General features: G+C 44.1%; 2 protein-coding genes across 3 annotated transcripts in view; one reads left to right on the top strand and one right to left on the bottom strand.

The window, feature by feature from the left end:
• The first annotated feature begins 3,456 nt into the window (after positions 1-3,456).
• On the top strand, positions 3,457-7,320 carry CCDC177 (coiled-coil domain containing 177). 2 transcript variants are annotated; one of them, XM_026671120.2, is made up of 2 exons: positions 3,457-3,872; positions 4,726-7,320. In XM_026671120.2, the coding sequence occupies exon 2, from the start codon at positions 4,745-4,747 to the stop codon at positions 6,752-6,754; it is 2,010 nt and encodes a 669-aa protein (XP_026526905.2). In that variant the 5' UTR covers positions 3,457-3,872; positions 4,726-4,744; the 3' UTR covers positions 6,755-7,320. The 2 variants fall into 2 exon arrangements, with proteins under 2 accessions (XP_026526905.2, XP_087807643.1); XM_087951517.1 differs by having other exon boundaries at positions 3,457-3,973.
• A 3,707-nt stretch (positions 7,321-11,027) lies between these two features.
• Positions 11,028-11,946, bottom strand: part of PLEKHD1 (pleckstrin homology and coiled-coil domain containing D1) — a 51,629-nt gene continuing 50,710 nt past the window's right edge. Inside the window, exon 13 of the mRNA XM_087951521.1 lies at positions 11,028-11,169. Coding sequence (XP_087807647.1) covers positions 11,150-11,169 — 20 coding nt within the window. The 3' untranslated portion in view covers positions 11,028-11,149. The remainder of the gene's footprint in view (positions 11,170-11,946) is intronic.

Genomic DNA, 11,946 nt, shown 5'->3' with positions numbered 1-11,946 from the left:
CAAAATTTTTAGCAATGGGGACTTCCGGTTTGCAAGGTTTCAGCAGCGGCAGGGATTAGCGATACTGCGCGATCCCTGCTGCGTTCGCCGCCAAGGTTCCCCCGATCCGTTTGGATCTGGGGGATATAGCTGCCTCGTAGAGGCAGCTGAAGACAGGGGGGATCCGGACAGGGGCTTGGGGGTGTCGCGGACCCCCTCCCCAGCCGGCAGAACCCCCTTTTCCCAAGGCGGAGGAGCGGCGGTCAGCAATGGCCACCACGAAGAAACCTGCAGCCGGACAAGCTGGTGCAGGAGGGAGAAAGTTGGAAGAATTATGAAAGTGGCTTTCGACCGGGACAAGGCAAGAGAAAGTGCCCTGGAATATTGAAGGCTGCTAAGGATACATTGTTTCCTAAGAGAGTTACAAGCGGCGAATATCCTAAAAGGGAAAGTTTTTTTTCCCTGTTTCACTCTCCTTCCTAACGTGACAGCGGATGGAATCATAAGAGAAATCCAAAAATCTGCATTGGAGGTAATTGAATGCTGAAGGGATAAGGATTTCTGAACATTTAAAGGGGAAAAAAAAATCTTTTTGGCTGTGAGTGGGAAGGGAGAGGGGGAAAAAATTGGAGCAAAATTTGAAAATAAGGAGAAGATTGCCTAGAATTCTAAAGAGTTACTAAACATCAATAAGACTTCTAAAAGATATATTTTAAAGGGAACTTTGTGACTAAACTTTAACCCCAGAAAGAGAAAGTGAAGAAGGAGAAAGTATTTAAAAGAAACAGCTTGTTTGGATTGTTTGGTGATTTTGGAACTTCTGAGAATTATTTCTGATTAAAAGCTCTTGGGTGGTTGTTTGGAAAAACCTTTTCTCTATACAATGGCATCACTTGTGTATGGACTGAAACTTGTATACCAAAAATATGAAAAAGAAAAGCAAGAAGGGAAAGATGTCCTTGGCACTCTTTTTCAATTTTTAGAAATGGTGGTTTGTACTTATGTAAAGCTGAATGAGCAACAGGATGACTGGGACAAAGAAGAAGCCATCTTTGATGAACAAGTGATTTTGGCTGGGGAAGGAAAAAAGAAAGAGAAAAAGGAGAAGAAGACTTTAAAGACCTGGAAAAACAATCCAAAAAGAGAAGAATAAGGTGAAAAGGGGATATTATGTTAGGAAACAACAGAAAGGAGGAAAGCAGAATAAAAGGGGGGTGGAGAGACAAAGAGGACAAGGAGAAGAAGAAGCAAGGGAGAAAGGAAGGGATGAGAAGCCTTAATGGTGGGGAGCAAGATGCAAAGAAGCAAAAGTTTTTTAGAGATAATGGATAAATTTTATTGAAAAAAGGATTCTAGAAAGGTACATAAGATTGTATTTCTACATTTGTACTTAGAAATAACCATAGAAAATTGGAAATAATATGCAATTTAAAATGTGATAAAATATTTAGTATAATTTAGTGAAATTTTTGTTAAGAAAAGGGAGTACTTCAATGAAACAATGATTTAAGATATGTGATGTGGGGGAGAAATAATTTTGGAAAGCATAAGTGTTCCCACAAAGGCATGATATTTAACTGAAATGGGTAAAATGTTTAAGATATAAATGATTGTTAATATTAATGATTAGACTATGTTATCCTAGTGAAATGAGAGATTTGAAGTAGGAGAGGGGGAACATCGTAATGAAATAATGATCTATAATAGGTGATGTGGGGGGGGGAATAACTATGGAAAATAGGTGCTCCCATAAAAGTATGTGATTTAACTGAAAAGTAATGTGCTAAATGTTTAAGATATAAATGAATATCAATATTAATGAATAGATTTGTATTGGTTTTGATAATACTGTATAATTTTAGAACGTACCAGACAGAATCCCAATGTAAGCTATGTATTCTATATTAAGTATTATAAATATAGGGGAAAGAGATAAAGGCATCATACTCCAATTAGTGTACAGGAGAAGTTTTCTTCAAAGAAGAAAGATAAATGGATAGCTGGAAATAGAACAGACAAAGAATAATAAATATTATGATTTGAATCGAGAGGAGATAAATAAAATAAAATTGAGAAAATTTAAGAGAGAAGTTATATAGAAAATTGAAAATGCTAATAAGATATGGTATGTATGTAAAATGAATATGAATTTGAATTTGTGTCTGTACCAAGTTTTAACCCGGGACTAAGCAACTTTCAGAAAAGAGATTTTTTATGCTTTTATGTTTTGTGTTTCTGTGTATTTATGTTTTGTATGTCTTTAAAAATTAATAAAATTTGTTCAAAAAAAAATTTTTTTTTAGCAATGGGTTCTCTGGGTGAGCATGGCTGGGTGGGTGTGGCCATGGTGGGCGTGGCCTAATCAGCCTCCTGCAAAGGGGGGGGGTGTCCGGAGGTTTTTCTCGAGCCTCTGGGAGGGTGAAAATGGCCTCCGGAGGCTCTCTGGAAGCTGGACCATTTCCGGCCTTCCCGAACTTCTGGGAGGCCCGTTATTCGCCCTCCCCGAAACTTCACACGCACCTGCACTTACCTACATCCCAAACGGGCTGCATGGGACTCCTGGGAGGGACAGGGTGGGTGAGGCCAGCCAGGAGTGGGATTTGCAGGTTCTCCAAACTGCACAGAATCTTAGCTAGGGGCTCTCCTGAACCCCTGCGCACCCCCAGCAACCCATCCCTGGTTACCCCTCTGTCTTTTTCTGAACAACTGAGCTGCATGCTGGGATAAAAGCATTGATTATTTCCAGAAGGTGGACATAAGCAGAACTGGAAAGTACCACTTAATATCAAAGAAGGGGAGCTCTGGTGCATTCTCTGCTTGTAGGCCACATATTGGCTAGGTCTCCCTCGCCCCAAAATTAAGTTTATGCATCACACAAACTTTCCTTCATTTTGACTTACCATGTCGTATGAACTCACTCACTGTACTTTGTACTTCATAATTTACAACAGCAGCACGTGGGAACCCCACTCAATTCTTGCTTATTCAGTAAACCATGTTTAATCAAACACTGCTTGGTGTCATAGAGCTTCATCTCTTGATCTGTGCTTGAAACAGGAGGGAGCACAACGGCAAGTTTATGACTTGCAAAATCCCTTTAAATCCCACTCATTTGGAGGGGCCTCAGGCAACCTGTTTATTCTCATCTGCAGTACAGAGAAGCAATATTAATTGATCCTAAGGGTTACTGAGGGGGAGAAAAATGTTCATTTCTGTGTTTTGAGGAAGGTATGCATCAGCAAAACCAGGGATAGGGGAACCTTGGGAAGAGGTATCATTTGCTGGTGATGTGATGCATCCTCTCTGTGCTGAACACCCTCCTTTCCACTAAAAAAAATACCAACCTTCTCCAAGCTCAGCATTCTGTTCTTTATTCACACCCCTCCTCCCCCTCCTTCTCCTCCCTGGCCCCCACAATGTTGCGGGAAGCAGTAGATGCGGGGGGGCTTGTGGCTTGTTCGGTTCCCCCCTCCTCGCTTTTTCTCCTCCCTTGGAAAACCAACCACTTCACATCTTCACATTGTCAGCAGGAGGAGCTGCGAGGTAAGCCGCGAGACGGAGGTGGGTCTTCTGGGCGGAGATGGGACGTCGCTGACCTCCGCCAATTTCAGCCCAGGATGGGCTTGTTGCAATGCTTGGGACCGAGGAACCAAATCGCCAGCAAACTGCGACCTTCCATGGGGCTGCTGCAGGAGAGACGCTGCGCGGGGTTTGCCGGACGCCATGCAGAAGCCGCCGCCGCCGCCGCCACCTCCGTTGCTGTTACCACAGGATACCTGAACTGACCCGCCAAAATTGCAGCCTGCTCCCTGACGGCTCTGCTCCCTGACGGCTCCTCTTCCTCCAACTCTCGCCCCAGAGGACCAAGGCAGTCAATAGCCGCGACAGAAAAGGTTCGTGAATTACAATACCGCCCCCACCCCTCCCGCCCCACTCCCCTCAGCTTCGCCCGCGTAGAACTCCTATTTGAAGCATGCTTCCCGGGACCACAGGGGTGAGGAGGGGGGGGGAACCTCGGGGAAACCTCTGTTTTCGGCCCCGGGTTCCCTTCACCAGATTGGGGCGTTTCTGGGGCACGGATTCCCCGCATCGCCGATGCCAGGGAGAGGCATCGGGCGGGGGAGGGGGAAGCTGTAGCGAGGGGGGGCTCTTGGATGGACCCAGAATTCGGGAAAGGTGGCACGAGAATCCCCCCCCCCACAAGGGCTTTCGGGAAGGTGTTCGGGGTTCCTGATGCCGTTTCCGCCCAGCCGCCCTACTAGAACTTAAATCTGCAAGACAACAATATTGGGGTGGGGGGAGAGGAGGGAGAGAGAGAGAAAAGAAAGGTGGGGTTCTTTCCCCGCCCCCAACTCGGGGGCCTATGATGGGGGAGGAGGGCTTAGAACTTCCGACGCAGCCAATCATGACGCCCAGGACAGTGAATGGCAAAGGGTGAGTGGTGGCGGAGGCTGAGATGTGCAACCTGCTCGGCCTGCGCTTGGCGCCCCTTTAGGACTTAACGGAGAGCTTCCACTTTTCGCCGCCGCTGCAGCAACCACCCCGGCGGCCCTGATTTCCTTTTGCGGCGACGCTTCTCTCGCCTTTTGCGGGCACGGAGAGGCAGACCGCAACGGGGATTTTTTAATTTTTAATTTTTAATTTATTTTTATTTTTTGCAGCGGGGACCAAAAAAACCCACCAAAAAGCCAAAACTACTCGCTCCTTTTTTTGCCTCTCCTTTGTAACGGTCTACTTTTATTGCAGATTCTGGAGGGAGCCAGGCATGGTGGATCCGGCAGCGGATCCTGGCAAGGAAACATGCCCCGATCCCGGGGGTGCCGCCGCGGGGGGAGAAGAGTCTGCGGCAGCCGCGACGACCCAGGCTGCCGTTCAGCCGCCTGCCGGCCCCCCTCCGGCAGCGGCGCCTCCTCGAACGGGAGAGCCGGAGCAAAGTCGCCAAGAGTCGCCGATGCTGCACCTGGATCTCTACAACTTCGACTGTGCGGAAGCCGAAGGCAGCCGCTACGTGCTCACCAGTCCCCGCTCCCTGGAAGCCTGCGCTCGAAGTGCCGTCAAGCCGGTGGAGCTGCTGACCCGGCCCCTCAGCGAGCTGATCAAGGAGGCCCCCGGCAGGTCTATGCGCGTCGCCGCCGGCCTCTATGAGGCCTACGAGATGGATCGGCAGAGGAAGCTGCAGCAGTGCCGGGAGGAGAGGGAGAGGATAATCCGAGAGGAGAAGCGGAGGCTTTTCACGCCTGGCCTGACCGGAAGCCTGCCTTCCTCCCCGGCCTCCAAGACGGCCTTTAAAAGCAGCCTGCCTGAGGGGAGCTGCCCTCCGGCTAGTAAGACGAAAACGGCTGGAGGGGCCCCGCCTCCCCCTCTGAGTGGCCCCAAGACCAAGAAGAGCCACTCCCTGGATTCCCTGCAAAAGAGGAGAGAGGGCTTCTCCACCAAGACCTCCTCTGACTCGGGCGCCTCTTCTTCCTACAGTGGGGACAGCAGCCGGGACAAATGGACCCAGGGGCTGCCTAGGACTAAGAACGTGGCCACCATGACCTCCCTGGTGGGCCGCAGTTTCAGCCTGAGTGACCTGAGCCATTCTCCGCAAACCACCCAGAAAGTAGAGAGGATTGTCAAGGAAGTGAAGCAGAAGAAAGGCTTCAAGGAGGTGTCCGACAGGGACCGTAAAATTGCCGCCCTGATGATAGCCAAGCACCAAGAGGAGAGCCTGTGGAAGGAGCAGCGGCACAGCGCCCACCTCCAATGGGATGTGCAGAGGAGGGTGGTGGAGCAGAGGAGGGAGCAGGAGGAGCGGGAGAAGCAGCGGGCTTTGCAGCAGGGCCACCGGATGTGGGAAACCCGGCTGGAGAAGCGACGCGGCAGGCTGACCCATACCTGGGAGGAGGCTGTCCAGATGAAGCAAAGGCAGACCTTGGTGGAGGATGAGAAGTGTCGGGAACACCTGGAGAAGCAGGAGCGCCTGAAGAGAGAGAGGCTGGAGAAGGCTGCTCTGGAGGACAAGAAGAGGAAACGCCACCAAGAGCACAACCTGAAGGCTCAGGAAGCCAACAAGAAAGAAGTCCAGGTGCGAGAGGTGCAGCTGATGCAAGAAAAGCTCACCTTGGCAGCCCAAAAGAAGCTTGTGAAGGAACAGCTGATTCAGAAAGAGAAGAAGCTGCTCAATCAAGCTGACAAGCAGAAACACGAGGCCATTCTCAAGGGACTGGCGAAGCAGGAGGCCGAAGAGCGGGCAGTGCTTAAAGCAGCCATGGAAGGGAGCCTGAGCAAAGCTCAAGAGAACTATGAGCAGCTCATTGAGAAGAGGAACCAGGAACACAGAGAGAGAGCCAAGCGGGAAGACCTGCAGTTCCAGAGGGCCAAGCTAGCAGTGGAACGCAAAGACCGGGAGCAGAAGGCGCACTTAAGAGCTATGGCACAAGCATCTGAAAGGAAGCTCCAACATGCTACTCAGGTGGCCGAGGAAGTTGTCCAGCAGAAAGCTCGAAAGGTGGTGCAGAACCGGCTGGAAAAGGAGAAGATGCAGAAAGTAAACAAGAGGAAAGTTGAGGAGTGTGAAGATATCCGCCGGAGGGAGATCCTGTTATCTATTGAGAAAAAGCTGGAGCGAAGTGAACAGATTTGTAAGGAGAAAAAAACTGTCTTGGAAAGTGCAAAGTCTGTGGCTCGGGCATCATTCCACGTGAGGGAGAAAGTCCGGGAAGAGATGAACATGCGTACCTTTGACAAGATGGCCTTTGAGGCAGAACTGCAGGCCACCCTAGTTAAAAAATGAATTATCTTTTTTTATTTGGGATTTGGTGGGGATTTCTGTTTTGCTGCCTATTGTCAGAATTGGGAGATTTTTTTTTTCTAAAAATATTATTTTGTGGAGCACAAAAAGTCGGGCATATACTTCATAGACCTTTTTCAAATGCTCTTGTTATACGTATACAAAAAAACATTTCAACTATCTGTAACGAAAATATGTTTCCTTTCCTCCGTTGAATAAAATACTGTTTTCATGGAATACAATCAAGATACGCACATTTTATATTATAAGAATTCTTTTCCCCTCAAGGGCCATTTCAGTTCCCTCAAGTTCAAATGAAGTATTATCATATTGATATATCTGAGTCTTAATTTGAATGTCACTCTGCAATTGAACTTTTGGTCTCTTATATGTGTCCATATTTGAAAAGAGTTTATCTGGCCCGTGTGGTGCACTTTATTTATCCTTACTGTTGGAAACTCTAGGCCTTGTAACATTTTAATAACAAAACTGAAGTTCTGATTCATGACATGAAAGCATGTGGAAAAACTTGTTCCAATAAAATTGCAAACATGTAGAAAGTTATACAATCCCTTTCATTGACTGTTATTTATTTATGTATTAATCCTTTTAATATGGCTATCTGTCTCTCCAAAGAAATTCTGGGCAACAAACAAAGGAAAAAACTAGGCTTTCCATTAAAACTAAATGAAAACAAAACAAGTGAAGGTCCATAATCACCAATCACGTGGACCAATGCCAGAGCTCTCATAATTAGCATCCTGGCTTCAATATTTGGGGAAAGACCCAAGTCTTCATAGTTACATTTTTCAAGATTCACAATGAAAAGAGTAAGCCTTATGTATATTATCAGTAATGATGTATGCAAATAATTATGCTTATTGGGTCAACTTTAAAACATCTTGCTGAATTCAAATTTGTTCTAAGTATAGTGTACTTGCATAATAAAAGGATGTTTCTGGATAAAAGATAAATATAACACTGCAGGGAAAGGTCTATGAAAATCCTGTAGATTAATAATATACATTCATCAGCTCAACAGTGTATAATTGATGCACCTGTATGTCAAGGATTCCTCAGATGGTGCTAATAACGAACTATAACATGCTTTGGAATCTGTGTTTTTTAATATCCCTGCTCAACAAGCAAGCACATTTTATTAATTGTGGAATATCTTTAATGATGTCTAATCCCATGAGAAATCTTCTGTGCAGACATAAATCACATTTATTCTCTGCTTAGCTGTTAAAATCAGAACATCTCGCTATGCAAGTGGTATCTTTTAAGTCTGGTTTAGAAGATATTTGCTTTAAAAGCTCCAGGGCAGGCCCTATTTTTTAATAAGGCAATGATTTAAGCAGCAGATGCTGGAAGTGAGGTGAGAAAGAACTAGCACTGAAGCAGTGGGAAACGGGGCTGGTTGGGTTATGTGGAAGCAAGATATGCTACTCCTGCTGCCAGTGTGAAAGTAATCTCCAGCTGCCAGTCCCATTGGCATCTGTATATGGATATGGCAGGATAATACGATCTTGCCCTGGATTTAAAGATAAGCATCATGGTATGGTATTAAAAATGGCTATTATGAAACAGATAACGTTGCAAGCAAAATTCACTTGAAAATTTGACAGATGTATCAAAAACATCTGCCCTTCTAAACAAGCAGCATTTTCTGGGTCATGAGGCTGTACCATGAGACTATATGCCGGATACCTTTTGTAAAAAGGAAGTCTCTTTGAAATATTTTTATTAAACTAAACTGAAGTGCATATTACCTGCTGGAAACTGCATTCTGATGCAGGAACAAGTTATTAAGCAATCAAAAGTAAGTCATGTAAACCTCATTGACTAACATAACTTTAATTCAATTTAAATGTTAAGTCAAATTTACATTTTATTGAAGAGTGGTCCTTAAATATCCTTAAATTAAAGATCAAGAGAAGCCTTACATTGAAAAAGGAAGTGTTTCTTAAAACCTGATGTTCTAGCTGGTCAGAATATTGTAACTTCAAGTGGATGCATTCTTGCATAGGTACAGTATAAATAAAATCTGGTGGGGCACTTGAAGTCAGACTATCGTAGAGTTTTCTAGTTCAATCTCCTTTTGTCCAGATATGTTGACTTCGTTTTCCAACATACCTAGTCAGTGTGAGAAACACACAATAGTTGAGAATTGTAAGAGCTGAAGTTTTAACATACCCAGAGGGCACCATGCTACAAAAAAAGGCAGCATTATTTTATAGAAGAAATTCTGTTACAGGCAGGCAAAATGTCATTCACAGGAAGGCTGCATCCATGGAAACAGTTTGTTGGATTCCCTTACGTGTTTTTTCATCTATCTACAATTAAAACTTGTGTGTGTTTGATATTTGGGACAACCTGACCCCCCACCCCCACCCCATAAGGTCACCCTTGAACCTGTGGTCTTTAGAAAGCCAGTCAAGACCTGGCTCTTTTCCCAGGTTGTGGGATCTGGATGAGTGAAGTCCCAGATGGTTGAGCAGTAGCATATTTTAATCTGGTCGCCATGTTATAGTTTACTGTATTAATTGTCTTTTAATGGATTAAAAAAAATTTTTTTGGCTTAGGTTGGGTTTATGGCGATTTCACACTGAAACTAAATGGATATTTTTGTTTTGTTTTTTATTGGTTTCCTTTGTTTCTTTGAGTTTAGGACCATATAGTGCCTATTTTAATGTTATGTATCGTGTATTATCAACTGTCCCCCCAAATGGCATTGTTGCTGGCAGAATGTAAAATGATTACTAAATTAATCATCCTGGCTGATGTAATCTCCCCCACAGAGACTTATAAACAGGACATCCAGATTATTTCCATTCTCTTATTTTGTCATCTGCTTTATGAAGCTATGCAGGGCAGTGAAAGCTTAATATTGAGGCTTTTCAAGACATTCTTTATTCCTTGTTGACGTTCCTCTTCTCCTACCTACCATCCAGAGTCACTTCATTTGAATTGAGTGGCCATATTAAACAAAAGTCCATATTTTAGGAATATTGTTGAACATCACATTTACGTCTTTAACTATTACTGTTGTTTCCACAATTATATTGACTTACATGGATATAATATGAAACCCAAACTAATCTAATAACCATTTAAAGTTAAAGAGCTCCCAAGTTTCTTACAATGCCAGGACAAAATATCTGAATGTTCAATCTTTTTTGACACCCACACCCACACTCACGAACATATATTAGTGTTGATCTTGCAGTGAGAAAAGCATGCTATGCCACACAAGGCCTTTAGGTCAGGGGTCTCCAACCTTGGCAACTTTAAGACTTGTGGACTTCAACTCCCAGAATTCCTCAGACAGCTTTGCTGTCTGAGGAATTCTGGGAGTTGAAGTCCACAAGTCTTAAAGTTGCCAAGGTTGGAGACCCCTGCTTTAGGTGATATATCCATCCAGCCTTTCCTTTGGCTTCTCTTCTGAAACTAACAATGATTAGTTTCTAATAAATAATGATGTACATCACCCAGAGTCACTTGTTGTGATGGGCAGTTAAAGAAATCAAATAAATACATAATAATATCAAAGGCAACATGTATTTATTTATTAATATATCTATAACTGCTCTGTATCATTTATTCTAGTGGTCCCCAACTTTTTTGGCTTGGTGGATCGGGGGTGGGGGGTGGGCGAAGGCAGAGAAGGAATGGTTCAGAAGTGGGATTCAGCAGGTTCTGACCAGTTCTGGAGAACCGGTAGTGGAAATTTTGAGTAGTTCGGAGAACCAGCAACTACCACCTCTGACTGGAGATTTTTATTTATTTTTATTTGATTTGATTTGGTTTGTCAATTGCTTACAAGATAATAGGTATAAGTATAAACATAGTTATGAATACATGGATACCTATAAGAAAAATAAAAAGAAACAATAGGACAGGGACAGTAGGCATGTTGGTGCGCTTATACACGCCCTGCAGACATCTTAGGAAAGGGTTGAGGTCAAATGTAGATAGTCTAAGGTTAAAGTTTTGGGGGTTTGGGGAAGTATCCTTTTACAGTAGCCTTCCCCTGCTACACCCACCAAGCCATGCCCACAGAACCGGTAATAAAAAAAATTGAATCCCACCACTGGGATGTTTAATGCACACAGGCACACGCAGCTTGTGCGCTGCTTGTGTGAGTGTTGTATGTTCAACCCAGTACTTGCATGGCCAGGGGGGCTAAGGGACCCCTGATTTATTCATTTTCAGCTGACACAATCTTCACCCGAAGAACTAAAAGCATTCACTAATAGGAAAAAATATCCACCACTCTGAATGATGTTGTTTTATTTGTTTCATTTTGAATTTCTTGTATCTTTAGAGAGCCTTTTTCTTTAGAGCCCTTTTTTCTTTTGTGCATATAGTCATGACCACAGCAGCAGCAAATATCCTTTAGGATGAATGTCCTGCAACTGCAGAGAAAGGAAAGATAACAGACTCAATACAGGTAGTCCTCAGGTTATGATCGCAACTGAGCCCCAAATTTATATTGTTAAGTGAAGCAATGGTTAGGTGAGTTTGTCCCATTTGATCACTTTTCTTGCCACAGTCATTAAGAGAATCATTGCATTTGTTCAATTAGTAACAGGGTTGTTAAGTGAGGGTGGATTTTCCTCATTGACTTTACTTGTCAGAAGGTGGCAAAAGGGGATCCCATGACCCTCAGGACTGTGTAACCATCATAAATATGAACCAGTTGCCAACCAGTGGAATTTCGATCGGATGCTGTGGTGGTTGTAAGTGTGAAAAACGGTCATAAGTCCCTTTTTTCAGTGCCATTGTCCCTTTGAACAGTCACTAAATGAACTGTTGTAAGTCGAGGACAAACTATAGTACAGTAACACCAGGGGTGGGATTCCAATTTCTTAACAACCGGTTCTGTGGGCATGGCCTAATTTGTGGGTGTGGCTTGGTGGTCACGTGAGTGGCTGGGCATGGCTTGTATGTAAATATTGTAAGTATTTATGTAAATATTGATTTTTTTTTATTAAAAAAGAGCAACTTTTACCCAAAAGCAGGCAAAGCAGGCAGGCAGATTGAGTTGCTCACAGAATCACAGATTCACTTAGAGATCTATCTATCTGCAATCTGCTACCTGAGTCTGCACTGAAAACTAGAAGCTCCAGTCCTAAGGAAGTTTCAGCTCTGCTTTTAGATTAGCTAAAAAGCAAGAAATTCAACGATTTCCT

This window comes from Notechis scutatus, chromosome 1, assembly GCF_049901735.1.
Source record: "Notechis scutatus isolate UNSWTSFEM ecotype Mainland chromosome 1, rNotScu1.2, whole genome shotgun sequence".
NCBI classification, from domain to species: domain Eukaryota; kingdom Metazoa; phylum Chordata; class Lepidosauria; order Squamata; family Elapidae; genus Notechis; species Notechis scutatus.
Note: the sequence above shows the minus strand (reverse complement) of the source record. Positions and strands in the feature narration are given on the sequence as shown.

Excerpts from the sequence above, each read along its gene's own strand:
- CCDC177 (XM_026671120.2), top strand. The coding sequence starts at position 4,745 with ATGGTGGATCCGGCAGCGGATCCTGGCAAGGAAACATGCCCCGATCCC.